This window comes from Pteropus vampyrus, unplaced genomic scaffold, assembly GCF_000151845.1.
Source record: "Pteropus vampyrus isolate Shadow unplaced genomic scaffold, Pvam_2.0 Scaffold102, whole genome shotgun sequence".
NCBI lineage: Eukaryota > Metazoa > Chordata > Mammalia > Chiroptera > Pteropodidae > Pteropus > Pteropus vampyrus.
In genome coordinates this window covers 5158103-5181758 of record NW_011888883.1, presented here as the reverse complement: position 1 = coordinate 5181758, position 23656 = coordinate 5158103, and the positions used below count along the sequence as shown (strand labels likewise).

Below are 23656 nucleotides of genomic sequence, written 5' to 3'. Positions count from 1 at the left end.
ATTTTGAAAGTGGGAAATTCTCAAGTATGAGTTTATGTTTTTTCACTAGTTCTGGTTTAGTGGAACACTATCTATTTATTAGGACGTCAACAAAAGTGGTGTTTTATTAAGTTTTATATATGGTAATCATTGCCGGCCACTTCTGACATAAAGTGTATTAGATGTAATTCTTCTACACTGGCATGCTCAGATGATCTTATTAAAATAATAACATTTTTAAGTGCCAGAAAATTAAGAAACAATCCTGTTTAACTTACTAGAGATACCATCATGGCACAGGCTGTAGATATTCTTTACATCTTCTACGACAATAAAATGAAGCACTGCCTAAATGTAGTAAAAACACTACAAAGAGGTAAGTATTTTGCAGGCAAGAAAACCTTTTATTTTAAACCACAAATAGTCAGCAGGTGGCCACAACTATCCATGTTTCATTAAAATCACATAACCCTAGGTACAAAAGCACCACTGATTATTGCTCTAGAAAAACTGCGTGGAAAAATTCAAATATGCACAGTAAAAACACCACAGTATGCACAGGACTAAATTTTTAAAGCAAATGCATGGAATGCTGAATCAATTTTACACAGAGCTTCCAATATTAAATTGATATTTATTTTACTTAAGGACAATGGAAATTTCCAAAAAAGCACAACTACGAGAAGGTAAAATGTCCATCCTTATATATTTTTGTATGCCAACTAGTAGAGTCCTAAAAAATTAGCATTTACAAAATACTTGGTAAAAATAGCTTTTAAAAGTTGTCCCAAGAGGTACATAAAATCAACCCCAATTTTTCATGACAATTCATTCTCCCTCGTTATCTACAGATTCAGTTTTCTGTGCCTGGAAAAAAAAAGAAAAAAAAAAAGATATAGTTACTATTAAAACTACTATAAGCCAAAGAAAAGTCCACCCCACCAACACACACACTTTTGAACATCTGTTTTTTAGCAGAAATACCACAAAACCTGTTTCAACTCTAGGTGTAAAACAGACAAGGCAGGAATATATTACGCAAACACTTTGCTGCATTTATTGCTTTCTGCTTTTCAAACGACCACAGAAGCTTTACCTGCAAGCTCCCACTGTTCATAATAAAAAACACCACACTACTATCTGATTCTAGTCACTGCAAACATGCAGAATTTTCTACTGTACCCTTAACTCTCACTGTTTCAATCTGCCCCTTTACTGACAGTGTGCTGGGTAGGGTACCTCTGGAGGTTGAGACATTAACAGATGAGCGAGAGATGTGGATCTGCAATAACATTACAGGCAATGAAAAGAGACATTATGAACGTGCTATCACCGGCTGAAGAAGGATCGAGCAATTTCTTTTAAGACACTGATTCAATCAGTGGGAGGTATTTATGCAAAGTACCTCTTCAGCTTTAGTTTCACCATTTTCAGATGGTGTAGTACCTTCCTTTTCAGCTTCCTGCTTTTCCTCCTTCTTCCCTTTAGCACCTTTGTTAATCTTTGTTCCAGGTTCTTTCTAACAGAGGATCAAAAGCACAGACAGACAGTATGTTAGACATGGTGAGACATTAGCTAAAATCCGTCAGCCTCGGATCAAACACAAGGTAAAGCAGAACCATGGCCAACGTGGTGGCTTTTAGGGGAAAACGGGGTGGTTTTGCTGGGTATCAACTGAGTTACAATGAATCACTATGAAAATCTAAATCTAACAGGCAGCTTAGAAAGTCCACTGGACCTTCCCTTCTGGGAAAACATGGTGGTTCCCTTCATTTATTTGTTCAGTGGACCTTCCTCTCTCGGTGGCGTGAGAAGTGGTTCTGCTGTGAAGAGAACAGCAGCAGCAACTGGCGAAGGACGAGGCAGAAGCTGGAGAAGAAACCAGTGAGTGAAACGCCTCAGGTGAGACACGGGCTTGAGACTAGAAAGCTGAGAAAAAGCTTGAAAATGAAGGCCTAGCTCTTGATTTTGAGACCAAGCCACAGAAGCGAGCTTTGCTTCAGAGACACCTTCTTATACCGCAATACATATGGTTTCAAACAATTCACAAGGGACAATGCTCTGAAGGGCAGAGTGGAGAAAAGCTATTTTTAATAAGTTTCTTAATAACTCTGTGCTTTAGTTTCCTCATCTGCTAAATGGGATATTTATACCCACTCCAGTAAGGTTGACATATGGGTTAAATGAGAAAAGCAATTAGAACAAGGTCTGGCATAGCAAAGGGCCATATAAATGTCTGTTGGTATTAATTGCTAGTATTAATTATTATGTGATTATTATTAATCAGACTGGACTGCTAAGACCAGTGATATGAAGTCAAAAGCCCTTTTCTCAACTCCTCGAGCTGCTGGCAGCCATGCTGCCCAGGCCCATGCTCATCTCTTGTGAGCGTCGTGTGGATGGCATGTTCATGAGGCAGCTACCAAACTCCCCTTGGACATGAAGCTTCTCAGAGCAATGTGCTCTTTCTTCAATTTATTGACCAAAACACATTCCTGGTAAAGCTTAAAATGTGCTTTCTGCCTCTTGAGAAAGCCTGTAGCAGTGCTGTTTTCTCCTCAGTACACTTAGCCTGAATCATTAAATGTGATCTTCCTTGGACGACTTTTGGATATGGAATTATAATTTATTCATTGTTTAAAAAACCAAAGTGGGGGTGGGAGCACCTCTTACCTTAGCAGATGTTTTTCTTGGTTTAGGTTCAGGTTTTGGTGGAGCGGGTTTCTGCAAAGATAAATTAAATTATACAAATACTGAGACAACCCTCAGCACCATAAAAAGAACGAAGACTACAAAAGACAATTGTCCATTTTGACTATGATCTTGTTCATTAAAAAAAAACAAACAAACATTTTGTTCTGTTTTCAGCATGAGGTAACAACAGCATAAAGATCTCTGCATTTCATAATTATTTTCATTCTGGGTTCTCAAGTGAACAGCAGATGTGATTAAAAGCTGACTATTTATTCTCCAGTCCAGAATAGCTCTATGGAACAGGTTTAAGTTTCCATCTCCAAAGTCTCTGTTCTTCCTTTTTATCACAGCACAGTGGGAAGAAGAATGACTCAGGTCCTCGGCCAAATGGCTCAATGAATTCGGTCACGGTGGCCTTCCCAATAGTCCAGAAATCACAGCATAAACACAGGAAAGCCTATCTGAGAATGAAGACTGCCGCTGTAGAACTATTTCAAAATCATCTCCAAATCCTTCCACCTCTGATGTAGATTTCAAGTTTGTAGCCGAGCACCTTCCTACTTTCCTCATCTCCATGCCAGTTCAAGGTGACTGGAATCTCTTGCACACCCTGGCACTGACTCCATACATTTTAACCTCATTTGTCCCTAGAGCTTTTAATTAAGAACATGATTATAACGATGAAATGTCCATTTTAAGCTCTCAAGGTTTAAGATTTTTCACAGATATTAGGCAAAGAGCCCAGTAGGCAACTATTTTTCTGTTGCTCTTTATGGTTCTCCTTCCTGTTCCCGTGAGCAGGGCCTACCTGTCCTATGGCCATGGTCATTTAAACACAGGGCTTTGGACCTGGCCTGCTTCCCAGGGCCCCGAGACTGGGTAGCACATGAAGATGCTGCAGGGAAGAAAACCAGTTCAAACCTCTGGTTTTCTATAGCTATTTTAGGGCAAGTATTTCTCTTATGCAGCTAGAAAAAAATTAGTGTACCTCACTCTAAGCAGTAGGGGGGAATGGTTTTTAAATAGAAAACACTGGCCGGGGTCTCCCCCTGTGGAGAAAAATACATGTTCCTTTCAATGCCTCTAGGTGGTTCAGGTTCACATTCAATCTGGCCCTTTCTATCAAAAGCATAAAGTAAAATTGTAGATGGTTCAATTCCAGAAGATTGGCTGTTAGACATGGCCTTTCGAATTAAAAAAAAAGAAAATTGAGCTTGAAAAGTATGGAATGTTTTTATGAATCTTCTTACCACCCTAAATCTGCAGGCTGTTCCCCAAATACAGCAGCCTGCATGACTCCTAATATTTTGGGATTTAAAAAATTTTATTTCAAACTTTGATATACTGTTAACAAACTTGTTTTGTCCATTTTCAGCAAATGATTTCCTTTTATATTATTTTCTGTAAGACAGCTCTTTCCCCCTGACTCAGCATTCAAGTGTTTTTATGGGAGAGGAAGTGATGAGGTTTCACAGTCTGTAATCCTGCTGCCCTCTGAGGAGACTCCGTGTCAGCACCATGGGCAACGATCTCAGTGGAAGGTACTTATATTGCTGGTTCCTGGTGCTCAGGTAAAGCCTTGTTTTAAATTTCGGTTTTTAATTTACTTATAAAATCTACTTCCTGAATGAGCTGGAGATCCATGGACTACAATGGCTTTCCGTATAATCTATAGTTAAGCCTAAAAAGAGTTAAAAGGTAACTTCTGAACCATGGTGAGAGTTATTATTTGACAAAGCACACCGTCTTTGAGGGGTTTTGGCAGAATCTGGATTAACTATGTACACATACAACCGTAATTCCCACCTCTTCACCTTCCTGGTGACTCTGATATCGCTTCCTTAGGTTGGGACTCACGTGAAACACTGACTCACTCAACTCAAACTCAGTTATACTTCTGAACTTGTAACTGGTCCTAATACCCATTTCTGTTTTGATTCCCTAACCTCTGCAAAGCATGGGTGTCGGCTGAGGATGAAATCCAGGCTTCCCTGTAGGCCAAATTGGCTTGCAGCTCCTATACTATCTAGTATGGAGATACATGCTGTTAGCTAAGAGGTCATTGTCTTTCCCCCTACATCTCAGTGGGCAGCGTGGGCTGCAGGTATTTTAATGAAAATCTTCCACCAAAGAGCCAGGCTGACCTGTCTTGGCAGAACAGGCGGTGGGCCACCAAAGGGCAGCAGATAGGAGCACAAGAACCAGCAAGGACCACGGAGTGGTGAGAAGAGCTGGAGCACACTCACAGCTGAGGCTTGGCCACACTTGCTCATCCCCAGCTTTAATGATCTAACCCTTATCTCTTCCCTGGGCCTGGCCACAGAGGGAGACTCCAAGTGGCAAAGTGGAATCATTACTTTTTTAAAGATTCTCTAATTCAGAAATGAGGCTAAAGCGTATGGAGTCAGAATACTTTCAGAACATTTGGACTAAAGAATGAGTCATGCACAGAGAATAAGAGTTCTTGTCCACTTTTGCACATCCTATGTATTGAACTGAAAGGCTACGATTTTGCTTAACGTACTTCTTTTCTTTCAGGGATCTAGTTCCAATATCAAACGACTTCCTGTGATTTATATTCTTGGTAATGGGGCTGGCCACTGTTTTTCACCAACACATCTGACGAAGGGAATCACTTGGCAACAATGGTCGAATTTACTAAAGATCGTGACCATGATTTCCAAAATGCAAACAAAAACTCAAAGGAAACACTATCTTAATCTCCCTTCTGCTGCTTTGCTCTGGACAAAGGAAGTAACACCAAACGGGTCCTAAAGTACTCACCGCTGACAATCTGGCAGACCGTCTTGTGGGCTACAAAGGAAACACAAAGTATATATCTATATATTGTTGATGATTATACACAAATTGATTTTTAAAAATTCATTAATATCTTACTGTGTTGAAAGAATGCAATGTATGACTCCCATCACCCTCTCCAGGTTGAGCACAGTGAAACATACCCCAAATAACCCTCGGACCATAACCAAGAGAGAAGTGTTTCTAAAGAGGTGTAGGCACACTGTTGAAAGAAATGGCCTCTCCCATTTAAGGGAATTAAGGGTGTGGCGAGAAAGGAAAGGAAAGGAAGATTGATTTAGGCTCTGACCCAAACCATTATCTCTACCCGAGATTGACAGCAGGAGTACTGAGGTGCTATTTAAAAACTAGTCTCCACTCTTGTTCCTCACAAATGGAACCAAAGCTTGTAAGTTAATACAAGAGACTTATATAACTACGTAGAAACCAAAACATCAGGAGTTCCCTGCCTTGTTAAAATAGAGAATAACTACAAATCTTAAAGGCAGTTAAAGAGAAAGCCTTCCTTTTATCTGTAACAAAAATAAACATTTATTTATCTACTAATTGCATATGTTTAAGATTTACATAGAGTAAAAAGTTCGCTAATATTTTCTTTTAATTTGGAAGTTTAGAAAATTTAGAGAGAAACTGTGTTGAGATTGATGTTTTTCAGGAAATCTTTTCTGCAATGGTGGTGCAAGTTAGCAAATGAGATGGCAAAGAAAATTTAAAATAACAAAACTCTTCCAGGCATTTTGGAAATAAGCATACAGAATTGATATTCTACTTACTTTCAGTAAAAGATGGCTCCCCAAGGGATTTCATATTCTGTAAGTACAACTTTCTTTAAAAGTGTTTCAGAAGTAAATACTCCATATTTTTTTGTTTTATTCACTGCTTTATCTCTAGTAGAATATGGTGCCACCTAACATACAGTACTCAATAATATTTGCTTAAAAAAATGAACTCAAGCTTTTCTCTTATTCGCTGCTTTATACAGACTTTGCTTCATTACAATAGCTTAAATAATTGTTCAAAAGGGGCAGCAAAAATGATCAGTAGAAGCCCATGTCATGAGTGCAAGGAATCATGAAATTGTTGAAGCTGTGCTTAGGTCAGTCTAGGTCATCTGGTCAGGCCAAACTGGAAGAAATATTTCTTGCCATCTCCACATCTAAGAAATTTCTTGCTGAAAATAACCACAGGAAGCTAAACTCATCTTTCTTTAAACCACAGAAGGAAATGAAAGGCCTTCATGAATAATTTTAACCCTGGGGTCTCAAGGAAAGATCAGAGCTGGACTTAAGGCCAGCTAGCAGAATGTGCCAAGCCTGGGAGACTATGCAGATTAAATGGTGGCTGTGATGTATCACTGCGTAGGGTAAGAGGACGTATCGCTCGGCATACAGTAGGGAAAGAGTGCCTGTATCAGATGCTCCACAGGAAATACCATGGTGTCTGTAAGGATTATCATGATGATGAACTCACAAGTCACTGGGAACCATAACTCAAATTCTGTGATGCTTTTCCCAGGATGGTTAATTGCATAAATTAGATATCACTGAAGAAAAGGCAACATTATCAGTTAACTTGGGCAGTAAGTGGGTACTTGTGCTTCTTCAATATGCTTTCTGAGCATGGAGGAGCAATGGAACACCTGCCAATAACCAGAGATCACAGCTTGGATGCTTCTGTGTGGCCTCAAGAACTATCCACAAATAAAGCACAGCCAGAGTGAGAGTGCTCAGAAAGATCTTCTCCAAGATGAAAAATGGCAGATTCTATGCTAAAGAGGGGTGAGCAAACTTTATCAAAATCCCTCTCCATTTGGTGTCAACCTACATGTACCATGTTGGCCTTATCTTACTGTTCATCTCATCTATACCGCACAGGACCATCTTCTCTTACCTTTCTATAGCTCCAATGCCTAGTGGGGCCCCTCAATAAATGTGGAGATGAAGAGAATGAGCAAATACTAGAAACATATATAGCAAGTGTGAACTTAGTGGAGGTGCTAAGGCCACTACCTCATTTTATTGCACTTGATGACCGCATTAACATCAACGGCAAAGCAAGATCCTCCATGGGCACAAAGATTACAACTCGCTGAAGGTTCCAGTGATGGTTAGCATTTTTATTTTTAGCAATAAAGTCTTTTTAAATTATGGCATTTACATTGCTTTTTTAGACATAATGCTATTGAACACTTAATAGACAGCAGTATAGTGTAAATGTAACTTTTACATGCATGGGAAATCAAAAAAATTCATATGACTCGCTTTATTGCAATCGTTGCTTTATTGTGCTGGTCTGGAACCAAACCTGCAATATCTCCAAGGTAAGCCTCACTTACTATACAGTTTGGGGCCTGAAAAAGGGCCAAAATATGCTAACCATTACTCATAACTACCTCCCTATCGGCCAACTAGCTGCCCTGAAGAAACTTTGAAGCGAGGCCAAATCATGTGAAAAACTCCCCACCTCCTATGCTCTTGCTCCTCTCCTCCCCATGAGAACATCCTAACATACTAAAGAAGCAGGGTGATGTCAGAGAGCCCTTTAGGATTTCTAGAGAGACATTCCAACCAAAGCACTGCCCTGCAAGGGCCTGAAAACTGTCCTAATTCAAAGGACACACTATCTTTTTATAATTCAGGTCACGTACAAGAGTTTCAACATAAAAACCTAGGAAATTAATGCAAAAACAAAGTCTGCCTCTCTAGGCTGTCTAAACCAAATAGTCCCTAAAAAGCACATCTTTTACTGTAAACTCATTTTATGACTTCCTGCCCACAATTTACCCGCTCTTCTTTCTATGTCATAGATGTATAAAAATTTTTTAAAAAAATTTTCCTTTCTGGTAACTTTCATAAGAGATTTTCTTTTTCGCTGCAAATAGCAAAGGTTGAGAAAAACCTTTCACTCAGTTAGCAGTACTGGTAATGCATTTAAGTGTGTACACCTTCCTGGAAAGTTCCATCAGCTTTCACAGTCTTAAAATCTATTAATGATCGGACTATATTTATTAGATATAAAATAGACTAGACAGTTTTTTCCTCTTTGAAACACTAGAATTTGAGATATTATTTTGAGACTCAGGCTGTTGGGGAAGAACTATTATGAAAATAAACATAATAATTTTTCTTGATTCGTTGACTGTGAAATCCTCAGGAAAAGTTGCCAAAAAATGGTTTCAGGGAAGGAAGGAAGGCTTTTAGAATGACAGGTCACCAAGATAGTTTCAGAAACAATGTGAGGGTTTATCACTGTGGTATACAGGTGGCTGGACACAATGGAATTATTCGGTAAGCATTTATTGATTAGCTGATCATTCTGTAGGTTGGAGAAAATTCTGATGAAGGTTACTCTGGAAGACATAAAGTCTTTTGCTTTTATGTTCTTGAGGCAAGAGCAACATGAAAGTTTAATTTTGCTATGACAAAGTTCAGTAAGATAGGGATAGCTAGATTCAAGTAGAATCACTGGACTTTGCTGAGTACAGCTTGAAGCGTATGGGTCATTCCACTGGAATTTGGAAGTATGTTTATTTTTATGAGATTTCCTAATGCTCCTGAGCCTAACCATATACTTCTAAATAAAACCCAAAATTCAAGTTGCTTTCAATTCTCAAAAACAAACAAGGAACTAAATAGAAATGATCTTCTGTGCAAAACTTGGAAATAGGGAAAGATGTATATCAGAGCTTTGGTGGGGAATGGAGAAGACAGAGAAAAAGCACTAGATAATTGGATTTTTATTATTACCATAAAAAAGGGCATGAGGACAGGATTTCGAATCAGGAGATTCAGGTATCTTTCCTGGTTTTGCAATTTTCAAGTTGTGACATGTAGGGAAAATTATGTATTTCCTTGAGAACATTGCATCAGTAAAAATGAAGATAACATCTGCCTATTATCGAAAACAGCATTTCTCTGACATTGGCTATTCCCTTTCCTTGCTTTATTTTTCTTTATAGTATATATCTAATTATTTTATTTCACTCTCTCTCCCCCCACTAAAATGGAAGCTCTATGAAGGCAAAGATTTTTGCTTCTTTTGTTCACTGCAGAACCTAGAACACTGCTTGCTGCATTTTATTTCACTCTCTCTCCCCCCACTAAAACGGAAGCTCTATGAAGGCAAAGATTTTTGCTTCTTTTGTTCACTGCAGAACCTAGAACACTGCTTGCTCAACATATTTCTGTCAAGGAATAAATCTGTTTTGCCCTCATTTTAGGGTTACTGTAAGGATCGGATAAAATAATGAACATGAAAGGGCTTTGTAGACTGCTGCATGTGATGATTGTAATATATTATTTTGGCCATTTATTGTCCAAATACTAAACTCTGCATTACGTCCTTCAAATATCACAGCAGGGATAGAGATTTTCAAAAGAGGATCCCCTTTGTGATATCCATTCTACAGTCAAGGCTGTACATTCTAAATGACATAATTAGAAAATTCAATCAATTCAATGTGAAGAGGATCAATCAATATATAGTCTGACAGTTCTTTGCCTAAACTACCAGCTAACAGACAGACCTTTTCATTTTTCGAACACTGTTTGATGTCCTGAAGACATATCATGGGTTTTAATCTGGTTTTGATTTAAATGACACGTGGGGTCTTGTCTAGGAAAGATTTTTGTTAGCAATAATATAATACATCTAATAATAATAGAACATTAAAACAATAATATTTTTAAAAAGGCATATAGGCATACCTCTCAGACCACTTCAATAAAGCAAATACCTCGATAGAGTGAGTTATGCAAATTTCTAGTCTCCCAGTCCATATAAAAGTTATGTTTACAATATACTGCAGTTTATTGTGTGCAATAACTTTATGCTTATAAAAACAATGCACATATCTTAATTAAAAAACACTTTATTGCTAAAAAGTGCTAACCACCATCTGAGTCTTCAGCGGCTGTCACAAATCTTTAGTTTGTAAAAAATGCAAGATCTGTGAAGCACAATAAAGTGAAACAAAATACAACAAGGTATACCTGTAATATAAATAATAAAAACTCTGGGCCTAAAAGAGTATGTATAAGACAACTCTATAAGCAAAATTCTTTTACATATGTTCTAACCAGCTTGATTGCTTTTAGTGTAAAAGGATTGGAAAGACTAATCCAAGATCTATTATGTGCAATAGTTCCTAGGTTTTCTGACTGACATATCAATTTAAATAGCATTCCCTGAGGAGAAACCCAAATGCATTTCATGGCCAAATCTAAAAACATTAAGGTTCGCTACACTTAGTCAACTGTCCTACAAATTATATTTTTCCATTTTCAAGAAAATTCAAACATTTATCTTTTTTTTTGGTTGGTTCTAGCATTTGCTTCTAGCATTTGTTTAGTGACTTGACTCTGGATCACAAACTTTACCTCCTAAACTGTTAGACACTGAATGCCAGGTAAACCAACGGTGGAGATTTGGTTATATGTAGTTTTATTTGTTTTGCTTTTAAATGATTTCTTTATAGATTCTGTTAAAGGTTTTGCATTTGGCAGAATGACTTTCTTGTACAAATCTTGTGTAGGGGTTTTGCTATCATGAATTATTAACAATAAGAATCACCCAATCAAAGAAATCTGTAACTAGATGTTTTTGTCTCTCATGACCCTTTTTAGTTTATAAGTTCAACGATAAAAGCTGTAGTTTTCAACACACTGCAAACTCTGTGCAAAAGTGAATGGCTGTCATCACAGTTACCATCTTACTTGCTACTTTTTCAGCCACCTTGTTTTAGACATTCATGATTACCACGGAGGGTCAAATGCAAGCATCTCTTCCAAGTTCCTAGCTTTTTAGATGTTTCTGTATTTTAATACAGAGCTTCTTTGAGTTATTGCCTAATTAATTACCCTAAGCCCCAAGAATTTTTCTGATTTAAAAAACCAACTTTAATATTTTGACACCTTGTGTATCCTTCCAGAGTTTTTGATTTTAGAGATGACTCTTAGGCAAATATTCAGAACCTAAAAAGTAATTTATAATTCACTCACTGGAGCAGAGAATTTATTAAATCAACAGTCTTTTATTTCCTTGCCATGAAAGGCAGACTTTGTTCTTCTTGATGAATTTACCTATTATCTCGCTTTCTGCCCAGAAGGAATTCTTAGTATCCACTTTAACAGACAGCAGGATTGTCAGGTAGAAACACAAACAACATAGTAAGTGGAAAACGCCTCATCAGTGAACCCAAGTGAAATATACCTAGGCCAAGGGAGACTACACAGTGGTACTTTTATCTCTGGTTTATGTAGTCTCAACAACCTTGTATAGGAATAATATTTGATCAGATGCAGACAATCATAACAATAGTAAAAATTCCATTTAAATAAATACAAGATGTCAAAGACACACTTACCTCCTGCTTGGTTACTTTGGATCCATCCTTGCCCTCTGTATTCTCTGGAGACTATAAAGAAAATATTTTGGTGAATTGTACTTAAAATTAGAAAACATACTCTATATGGAGATTTTTTAAAAAGCTATTTAATTCTCTGCATCACAGAAACAAACAGATATTTTGTGGGAAAAATTGTAAGAGGATACATTTTTATACACACACACACACACACACACACACACACACACACACACACACACACACACACACTGCATTTATCTGGATAATTGCTCTCATCTTAACCAGGAGTGGTGCAAGAACTTAAGTGAGTTCCTATTCTCAGTGTACATTCACCTTAAGCAATTTTCATTCTTTGATGATTTTATCATAGTTAAAGAACAGGGACCTAGCAATCAGTGGCAGGGTGCCTGGGATCCACCCGCATGTTCCAGTCGTTTTGTTTCTCTGAGATGAGGGTAGGATGCCAGGAAAGCCCAAGCCAAGTGCAAAAACATATTTTCATCCCATACTTGCCTAGCTTTGACTTCTAGCTCACTTCTCGATGCAACTTGACATATTTATCACGGGTTACTATTTTTCCATTATCAACTCCACACCTCTGCCACACTCCCAGCCTCACAGGAGAGCTAAACACCCTGCCACCCCAGCTGATGTGTTTCTTGATTTTGATCCAGCCCCTGGGCAGCACCTGCCTATGCTTGTGACAGCTCAAACCTAACTCCTTTATAGGCTGCATACAATGGAAAAATAGATTTATGACACACCAATTACCTCAATATATTTTTATTGACTAAAGACAATAATTTTAAAACAAACTAATTAGAAAATTAAACTATTTACACAGGATATGAATAGAGTTCCCATGAGGAAAAAATACAAAGCAAACTGATACTTGGCTCAATGTTTGGCTTAGCAAAATAAAACACGCAGTTAATTTTTTTTTAATTACTAATTTTGAAAATAAAAGTAGGTTAATTGAAATAAGAAAAACTTGAAAAATAAACACTAGACCAGTGACAGTAGAAAAAATAATAAATTGTAACAGACTACTGAGAAATTAGCCCAGAAGGGAACAAGGAGCAATAAAGAAATGAATAATGTGAAAGAGAGGTCAGGAGACTCAGTGGTTAATTGAGAAGCTCAACATATACCTAATAGTCATTTCTCAAGCAGAGAACAGAGGTCTTAGTAGAAAGGCAAAGACATAAGCTGAGAATTTTCCCAAATTGAAATCCTGAGTTTCCAAATTGAAAGCTCACCCCAAGCTCACACAAACTGGAAATAAAAATAAAGAAATATAATGAAAAAATACTACAATAAAAGGAAAATGAGAAAAATATTATTAGAGTTAAAAGGTGGATTATCTATAAAGAATTACTTATCAGCAACTACAGAGGTAAAAACATATGGAGTAATGTTCAAAGAGTTGAGGAAAACTGTCAACCTCGAATTCTATACCCAGTTGTCATTCAAGAATGAAGGCAAAATACTGTAAAGACATTTTAGAATAAAAATATTAAGAGTTTATTATCAAGAGAGCCTTTCTTTCAATAAGGACCTATTACTAAAGGATCAAATTTAGCAATAAAAAATGAATTCAGATGGAAGAAATATATGAGAAATGTATAAAATATGTTGGTAAGTCTATTACCTGTAGATAATAATACTTATTTTTTGTGTGTTTAAATTTTAAAGTTTCAATAGAAACTCTAGACAAGTGCTGTCCTATAGAAATATAAGATGTAATTCTAGATTTTCTTACAGTCACATTAAAAAAGTATAAAGAAATAGAAATTAATTTTAGTAATATTTTAACCGAATACACAAAATTTTATCATTTCAACATGTAATCAATATACAAATTATAATATCTCGCAAATTTTGTACTAATTCTTCAAAATCTGACATATATTTTACACTTACAGCACATCTTCATTCAGATGCTAAGTTTTCACCAGGAATATCTGATCTGTATTTAGAGTACATAAAGTTTATAGTAGTTTTACTTATCTGGGTTGTTTCAAACATATTTAAAATTTCCAATAGCTGGATCTAATACCAGCTTTAAATTTGAATTGATTAAAATTTTAAAAGTTCAGCTCATTCTTTTTAAGTGGTTAGTAGCCTCATGAAGCTACTGCCTTCCATACTGGACAGCACAGTTACAATGACTACCACAAAAGATGAGAGTAGGATGAATAGATCAGAAGTTAACGGTCCTGGTTTTGCTCTGCAGGATGATACAGACAGAACAATTTTAGAGTTTGTTAAAATAAAATTGAAAGATAGAAATAGGATCTATAAACTCACAAATCAAGAGAAATGAAATTAAGGAAATTTTAGAAATAAATGACAGGGATGGAAAGAAAAAAAAAACAAAGGAAAACATATGATAAATAGAAACCACAAAATAAGTCATTAGAAAGAGTCCAAACACATACTTAAACAAATTATACTCATTCATTATAACGTCAAGTGACAGAAGAAAGAAAACAGAACAATATGTGTATATGAGTGTTTTCACAAATTTTAAAACATGTACAAATGAACATTATGGATTTATATATGACATATATATCATAAATACATAAAATCATGGACCAGAACGATACACACCAAATTCATGATAATGATTATCTCTAGAGAGGCTGAAAAGGGAATGGAACCAAGAGTGTGTTTCGAACTTGAACTTTATCTGTAACATTTTATTTATTAAAAAGATCTGAAGCAAATATGATAAAAATATTCAAATTTATGAATTGAGTGGCAGCTAAATAGAAATGTTATTTTCTAGATTTTTCTGTATTTAAATTTTTTATACAAAAAATATTAGCAATATGGGGGAAGGGGGAGAGACTAGAAGCAAAGCCCAGTTTAATAGTGCCATGTCTACTCCCTAACACAAAATCCGTGACTAGGTTTACTCACAGTACTTTCCGTGTTTCTTAAATACTTATAAATCTGATTCATACACTGCCTCTCCACTTTCTGCTCAAGACATATAATTCATAATTGCTTCATCTGTGCTGATATGAAAGAGTTGGAGTTGGGCAAGATGGGAAACTAAGGGCCTACAAACACTGATTCAAAGCTCTCCCTTTTGCTCTGTAGGAGGAGAGTGGGGCAGAGGGAGCATGGATTCTTTCAGCAACTGATCAACTGTAATATTCCCTTTCTTTCTTTACACAAAGATGCCTGAGTCCTGCATCTGAGGACACTAAAGTGTACCGAAGGGGACACAACTATATTTTCCTTCAGACGACAATAGGACCAGCAGCCCTTATTAGAAAACCAAAAAAAGAAATTTGGAATTTTTATTCTATAGACTATCCATAAGGAATCAACAGGAAAAATCACCCAATTGCTGAGCTTCTCTTTTAATAAATGGCAGTTACCACCCTACAGAGGGCAGTGTGTGGGTCAAGAGCCCAATTTTCTCCCTACAAACTCAGGAAGGTATCAGAGAAAATGGGAAAATCCTATGCCCTTCAACGGTTGCTTGGGAACACTTCTAGAGGGCACTGGCCTGTGGATTTGTCACTGCAGAGCAAGGTATGGAAGGAAGCTGGGAAGTGTAAGGCCAGTATCTGCTGATGCCATGTTTCATAGCCACAAAGGAGAAGAAAAAGGAGGACTCAGGATTCTTAGCAACGAGTGCTGGACTTTTACATTAAAGTTCCAAAAAGTCCAAAAAGAATTTTCCTTCTAAGATTTTTAGTGACAAGGGCTATCACTTTATAATGTAAGTGAATTAGTTAAGAGCCTAGAAGATGTATGAAAATCAAGTTACCATCAGACAGCAGCCATAGAAAAAAATCTGGTCTCAAATTCTGGGTTATCTACGCTAATATGGAAAAGCTGGGAGTAGATATAACAGTGCAAATAAACAAACAATCACTTCTTTCAGTATGGGGAATGTGTTACTTTGGGGTGATTTTTCTCTAATTTGCTGGCCAATATTTTTAAATTATTATTTTTTATTATTTAAAATTTCTTTTAAAATTTCTTTTAAAATTAATTTACATTTTTCTATTACAAATCTAAGGCTAGGGAAAAGAAACACAGAAAAACTATTCTGGGACCAAAAAAAAAAAATCCAAATAACTCAACCAAAGAAAGACTGAAATGTGTCTGTAACTAAGTCTACCACTCTTCTGCTAAAATTAACATATAACTCTACTACTTAATTAACACAACCTTAATTTCCCTCCTCAAATGGGGGCCCTGTCCACAAAATTCTTATGAGATTTTCCAAATTAACAAGCAGTTCCCTTAAATTCAAATATGCCTATGACATATGAAATAGACACTAAAAATTTTATTCAAAGCCAGGCTAATGGCTTTGTTTAACATTGTTTAACCTTAGCCTGGCTGTTTTCCATTCATTCTGTAGGTGTATTTTAAGACCTTCCATTGCCTTTTTGCATTGCCGTTTTTTAATGATTCAAGGATTTATTAAGTCATACACGCAAAACGTACCGCTAACTGCACACGCAAAAGATCAATGTAAAAACACTCCACAATTCTGCAATTGCCAATTTAAAAAATTTTGTTTTAGCAGTTAAAAGGTCTAACTTTGTATTTTTGTCAGTGGATAAGTTGTACAGAACTTCGTTAGCATGAGCATGAGGTTTGAGTATAGAGTCAACTCTCTGCCTTGCTTTTAAAAATAATTTCTAAAAATCCAACACTTAGAATTGAGCTATCACATGCAGAGGATTAATAATCAAATGAATATTAGATTTCTTTGCCACCTCCTCCTTTGCTTGTGTCTATTAATTCCATCAACTTCTATAAACCCAAATTGTTACTTATTAAGGTCATGTCAGGCTAGTATGTATTTTGTTGTTCAAGATAAAAGTACTGAGTAAGAACTCTGCTTTAAAAGACTTTGGATAAACTGAAAAAATCAGCAAATCTCTTTTTTTCTAAGAGATACTTTTAGGGAAAAATATCTCACATTGTATTCGGGTAAGTAAAGAAAAAGCCATGTTCAAGTATGTTTAATGAAATTTTATAAGCATAAATATACATAATTCAATAATGGGAGTTATCACTAATATAAAATAAATAATTTAAAATATTTTACACATCTCTTTGGTCTGAGTTGCCTCTTTCATGAATTATCTTTTTCAGTGTTGTGGTTTCGTAAGGAATACTATCATGAAGGAAGTACCTGGATGAGGTCAGAAGCCTGCATTCCAGTCTGCCTCATATCTCATGTCCCTGGGCTAAAGTTTCTCAAGAGTAAAACTAAGAGGATGGACAGGAAGATCTCACTTACCTTACTTACATAGCTACTTGTATACTTATTAATTACACTGTGTAAGTGTCAGGTATATATTACAGGGATGTTAGGTATTGGGGTCTTAGAAAAGAATAGGAGAAAAGACCCAGAGGAATAATTATAATCATAATCTTAATAAACATGTATATTGTATTATGTACAAAGCAATGATCTAAACGAGTCAATCCTCATCAAAATCCCATGAGGTTGGTAAAGTAGCATCGTATCCATTTTATAAAAGAAGAATTGATTCCAGAGAGGTTAAGTAATTTGCCCAAGATTACTCAGCTGGTAATTTTGCTGATAGGTGGAAGGCTGGCTTAGAGTTCATTCTCTTAACCACTACACCACTCTAAGTGGTTTGTGTAAATTTTCCTAATTTCAAAACTGGGTGCAGATCTGGGATGCTACAAGTGCAAAGGGCTTCCAGTTGGGATATATTTTAATCTGTAGACTTAGCTAAGGAGCACATAATGTATAAATAGAGTGTTTCCTATTTCCCCTCATTTGTGAGCCTCATGGAATAACAATAAAAAAATTCCCATTAAAAATACTATTTGTTGAGATGGACATAAATTTATTATTCTGGGGTTTTCTTTTTCTTTTTAAAATTATTTTATATTAGTTTCAGGTATACAGTACAATGGTTAGACATTTATATAATTTATGAAGTGATCTCCCTGATTACTCCAGTACCCATCTGGCTCCAAACACAACCATGACAATAATCCTGACTATATACCCTATCCTAGACTCTAAATCCCCGTGGCTGTTTTGTAACTGCTAACTTGTAGTTCTTCATCTCTATTCTAGGTTTTTAAATGGTCACATATACAGATGTAAGTATTTTTTTTACTCATTATGAAAACTAAATACAAAACACCAAGTCATTTTATAATTTTTATAGTGCTTTACATTTTTCAATGTATGTATGCATTGTTCTTGTATTTGATCCTCTCAATAGCACTGAGGTAAACAGGGGAGGTCTTAATACTCTCATTTCCCCAATAAGGAACACAGGTTCAAAGAGGTCAAGTGACTTTACTCTGGTAGAGTGGCAGAGCCTGCACTAAACAGGGCTCGTAAAGGGGTGTTACCTTTACCCAGAGCTGAATTAACTTCTAGCAAACGGTAAACATAGTTAGGATGTTCCTTGTATTTTTACAAAACTAATCAGCTGGCTCTGATGTGATCGAAATGTGACCACTGTAAGGGGAAATAATAAACTTAAAAATTATATTGAGTTAAAGAAAAGCAATGAGAAGTAGACAGAAAGAATATAGTTTAAAAATGTATTAAACTGCTAACAGTTTAATACATATATATGGAACTTTAGAAGGAGTCTTTAAAACTTCACATTTGGATCACCTTAATCTTTGGTATGTTTATCTCCCGTATCCACCATACTCAATACACTACCCACAAAGCAGAATTTAACTAATTCTGTCCAGTAGTGTAAAAAAACCATAGCTTCTATCTGCCTTCACCCCTGCAAAAAAGAAAAGCGAGAAAAGAAAAAGAAATTAAAAAAACAACACCTTTCAGAGTAGACTTTGTTTTTATCTTTGTATGGGGTCAAAATAATCAAGATATAATTTTTAAATAATATCACCGTGTATCTTTTAAAAATACCTTCTGTAATTAAAAATTAATCAACTAGTAATCCAGAACACTGAAATAAAAATCCATCTAGTCCTAGGTCCAATAGATTTTCCAAGCTCTAGAGATTTTATTCTTATTTGATGGATTCCAAAGACAAAAGCATTGGCTCATTTTTTAAATCCAATGCCTAAGAAACGGTGGCTTAATACTTACATTACAATTTCTCAATATACTGTATAATATTCAGGTGTATTTATATGCTCCTGGTTATAGGGGAGTATCCCTATTATTCTATATATAAAAAATTAACAAAGACAATGTATTTCAGAAATAGTAAATCCAGCAGCTCATGGTGGAATTTGAGAAAATATGAAGTCTTACTAGATACCCAGTACTCAGCGATTATCAATAGTTGGGTGAGGAAATTGTATAAATATACCTTGTATATGACCCTACAGTCCATCGGTTACTGAAATACCCGGAAGGCTCCATGATAATGTGTCTCTCTCAGAAGCAGAGGCCTGAACCCTGAGGCCTGCCTTAGGGATTGATCACAGATAATAATGACTTGTTGAGTAACTTTCTCTGGCACTTAGAATCAATAGCATCAGCCAGTATCTTAATAAAGACACCATTTTAAACAAATGTTTAAAATGTTTAACACTCAAATGTTTACATAATTCTTGATTCTGCCTCATTTTGTTCATTGGGCACCTTTATTTAAATAAAAAATATATAAGGTTATTAGAAATAAGGTTATTAGAAATAAAGAGGATCACTTGATATCTGAGTTGCCAAAGGAAGTATTGTGGTGGAATGGTTAAGAGCAAAATTCCTGAGTAATAGAGGGCTAGGTTAGAATTCCTGCTTCTATCACTTCCTAGCTGTGTGACCCAGGGGAAATTCCTTTATCTCATCAAATTCCAATACTCTCACTGTGTATGAGAAAGGCCAAAGGCTTAATAGTTAAGAGCACAGGCTTTGGAGCCAGACTTCTAGGACTGCAATCCCAACTCGGCCATTCACTATCACTGGTGCCTTCTGCGAAATGGTAGTGTGAAGAGTACACACATAACTGAGCGTTTGGGTGGTTGGGAGGATTCAGTTTATTGATGCAAAGTGCTCAGAACAGTGCCTGTGTCACAGAAAGCCACCTAACTGTTATTTACTGTGGCTGTCAATATCATTGTCTGTGATAGGATAGCCTCATAGAACTGTTGTGAGAATAAAGTGAAATAAAATGAAATTACAACATAATACTTGCTATATATATTTCTAATAACTATACATATTTTTATTAACACAAAGATTCCTAATGAATATAAAGCACATAGCTCAGGTCTGGTACATCCAGGCATTCAATATATGGTAGCTATTTAAATTTTAATAGTAATAAATATATTTATATGTCATTACGGGTATGTTTCTTTTAAAATATTAAATTTTAGAACCAGTTTTGAAATTTAAAACTGTTTTCTCTATTTCCCTATTTCTGAATATGCATATCATTTACTTTATGTGTGACTAAATATTCATTTGCCTTGGGCATATCTAAATGGCCCTCTTCACATGTCCACAGACATAAGAATATCAGACTCAATAAAAATCTTGACTATGAACCAATATATAATTCAACTGAACCCTTCTAAGAAGACAATGAAATGTACAGTAAATAAGCAGTCAGTGAAAAAGGAATTCAACATTTTCATTTGGTTTGTTATCTTCAACACTGATTTTTAAATTACTCAGGAGACTAACATCATATTTCAACATACTAGATATTCTGAAGGCAGACAGCTTAAATGGTGTTTATTTCAGTCACCTTTTCCAAATTGTAACCTACAGGGAAGTGGAATATATTTAACTCTGGTATAAATAAAAGGAGTGTTTTAGGGAGAAAATATAGGAAAAGAGGATCACTTGATATCTGAGTTGCCAAAGGAATTTTAATGTTATATGGAAATATTTTTTAACTTTTTTTTTTTTCTGTAAGAAAAATCAACCATGTAAAAATGCACCAAATTAAAGCTTATGTTCTTTCAAAAGCACTACATTTCTTATTTGGTTGCTGAACATTTACTCCTAATCGTAGTTAATTAGACATCCAGGATAAGATATGCTTGCTCCCTATCGGCTGTGTGTGCCATTTGTCCTATAAAATAAAAGCTGATGCCTACTACGAGCCTATTATTTCACTGTAGTTTCTTAATAATTAAAATGATCATCATCACAATAATCAACATCCAATTGGCTGTTTTACACATGCCAGGCACTGTGCTAAGAACTTTTCACCGTTTCATTTAATTCTTCTAACAATGCTATGAGGTAGAACATAATTTTATCCTTATTTTACAGATGAGGAAACTGAGTATCAAAGAATTAAGAACTTAGAAGCTTAGGGAAAAGTGAAGTAAACTGCTCTAAATCATACAGCTAGCAAAGAGTAAAGTCAGACCAAACTGAACTATCTCCCCAAAGACCACATGAAATAATTATACTTTCTTCTCTTGAAAACAATTCATTTATGCACTCATTCAACAAATAGTTATAGTACCTGTGCTAGGTGCTATGGGGGGGCGGGGGGAAAAAGATGAGAGCCATCAAAGACTTCATGCTTATGTGGAATTAGAAGGATTACAACGTTAATTCAAATTTAAGTCATCAATCAAATAACGTGTGCCAATTTAGAAACATGGTACCAGACAACCACTGTTAAAACACAAGAGAGTGGTTAAAAGAAAAGGTTCGGGACCAAGAAGTCACTGAATCTTTAGTAGTGAGGGAGGATGGCTACTGTACACAATCTAATCTAAACTGTAGTAACAGGCCTTGAATTTAACTCCCTCATACTACAAAGAAAGCAAGACTTCACAGAAAGACCAATGACAAATCATCTTTTAGTAATAAATTAGCACTGATTCTTTTAAGATTAAAAAAAAAGAAAAGCTATAACTCCCCAACCCTTTTAACCAAACAACTTTTTGTCAGTGTTTTTTCTTTGGACATTCGGTCTTGTCAAACCTTTAAATACGCCATAGCTCACAGCTTTTCTTGTGGCTTATTATCACTTGTCATGAATTATAAATACTTGTATATGTATATACCTACCCTGTCAGACTGAAAGAACCTTAAAATAAGGGCATTTACTCATTCACTTTAAAAGAGATTGAAAAAAAAAATCATTTACTTTTCCAAGGTGATGGTACCTTGCATGAAGGCGATGCTTAATAAATGTTTATTTAACATGGAATGAGTGAGTGAATGAATAAAATGAACAACCCTGCCATTCTGGAGTTTTTACTCAAATATAAGTTCCATAGCAATATTAACTCAATTAAACTCAGTAAGCATTTATGGATAGCATACTACATGTCAGGCCCTTTCATATTCAGACAAGGAAACACAATGTGGCTAAGATGGCAATTCTCCCCAAATTGATTTATAGATTAATTCAATCCCTATCAAAATCATGGCAGTCATTTTTATAGACATTTATAAACTGATTCTAAAATTTATATGAAAATGTAAACGATATAATAGCTAAAACAATTTTGAAAAAGAACAAAGTAGAGAACTGGCATTACCAGATTTCAGATCTTACTGTAAAACCATAGTAACCAAGATAATGTGGTATTAATGTAAGAATTGACATATAGATAATGGTACACAAATTAGAGCTCCCAAATAAACTTTTACATTTATGATGAACTGATTTTCAACAAAGGTACCCAGATAATTCAGTGCAAAAAGGATCGTCCTGTTCAACACTGGTGCTGGGACAATTGGATATTCACATGCCAAAGCCAAAAAAAAATTGCAAGCTTTTTTCTGTAATATGTGGTGCAAATATTTTTTCCCCAGTTTTTCATAAGTTTTTAAATTTTAAGTGTTTTTTCTTTTTCTTTTTTTTTGCCATATTGACATTTTCATCTTCATGTAGTCAAATGTATCTTCATTTTCATTTATAGAGTCTGTCTCTGGTGTTATGACTTGTGATGTTCTTATGAAAGAATAATCAGAAATCTTGAATATTATTAGTTAAGCATCCCTTGTCCCAAGCCCAGCACTACTGGGCCATTCCATTTTAAGGAAAGAGATAAAACGTAATATTTCAAAACTAGAGGCAGACAGTCTTTTTTTCTTTAAACCTTTAAGTGTAAAGAAACACTAGTGTTTACATCCCAAATTCCTAGAAAAAAATGTCTCATTAGAGAATTTCTGATGTGACACACTAGACATTTCCAATAGTTCTAGTAATGAGGAATTGTAAAAATAAATGGAAGGATGTCAAAATGTGTTTGCTGTTGCTAATCATGCCAGATCTATTACTCTAGGCCTCACTGGCTGATGTCTCTTTGTAGAACACCAGATCATCACCTAACAACGTGACCACTGCAGGAATCTCTGGATTGACCAGAACAGTCTAGAACTCAGTCATATATTATATTATCCCACCAGCACTTGAGTCCATGCATATTATAATTTTCCCTGCTATTCCACTCACTATTAATGGGTGGTGGCACATAACCTACCACTTGGTAGGTAATACATATAAGAAACTCAACTTTATTTAACTCTCACAAACTCAGAGATTTAATGTTAACTGAAGAACACACTGTTGAGTGCAGTACTGTTTCAAAAAATACTACAGCAATTATAAAAAAAAAAATTTGGTTTAACGTAGCTATGACTAATACATACAAAGAGATAAAACTCACAAAGATATGACTAAGGAATGTCATAATGCTGTTGTACATTAACGTGGATATTATGGCCTCTAAATTGTAAGACTGAAGCCTGGTCATGTTAAGATACAATCAGAAGAGCTTTCAAATGCCTGATAACAGATAATGACTGTTTTTCTCTTTCTATATTTGAGTCCTACACACATTTTCAAGACAAGCTCA

At 35.6% G+C, this 23656-nt stretch overlaps 1 protein-coding gene across 2 annotated transcripts in view; it reads right to left on the bottom strand.

The window, feature by feature from the left end:
- Window positions 1-362: 362 nt before the first annotated feature.
- The window catches only part of HMGN3 (high mobility group nucleosomal binding domain 3), a 25563-nt gene continuing 2269 nt past the window's right edge, over window positions 363-23656 (bottom strand). Inside the window, exons 2-6 of one of the 2 annotated variants that reach the window (XM_011364909.2) lie at window positions 11858-11908; window positions 5458-5487; window positions 2653-2703; window positions 1385-1498; window positions 363-846 (exon numbers count right to left, since the gene is read on the bottom strand). In XM_011364909.2, coding sequence (XP_011363211.1) covers window positions 808-846; window positions 1385-1498; window positions 2653-2703; window positions 5458-5487; window positions 11858-11908 — 285 coding nt within the window. In that variant the 3' untranslated portion in view covers window positions 363-807. The remainder of the gene's footprint in view (window positions 847-1384; window positions 1499-2652; window positions 2704-5457; window positions 5488-11857; window positions 11909-23656) is intronic. The other variant, XM_011364910.2, reaches the window with a different exon arrangement.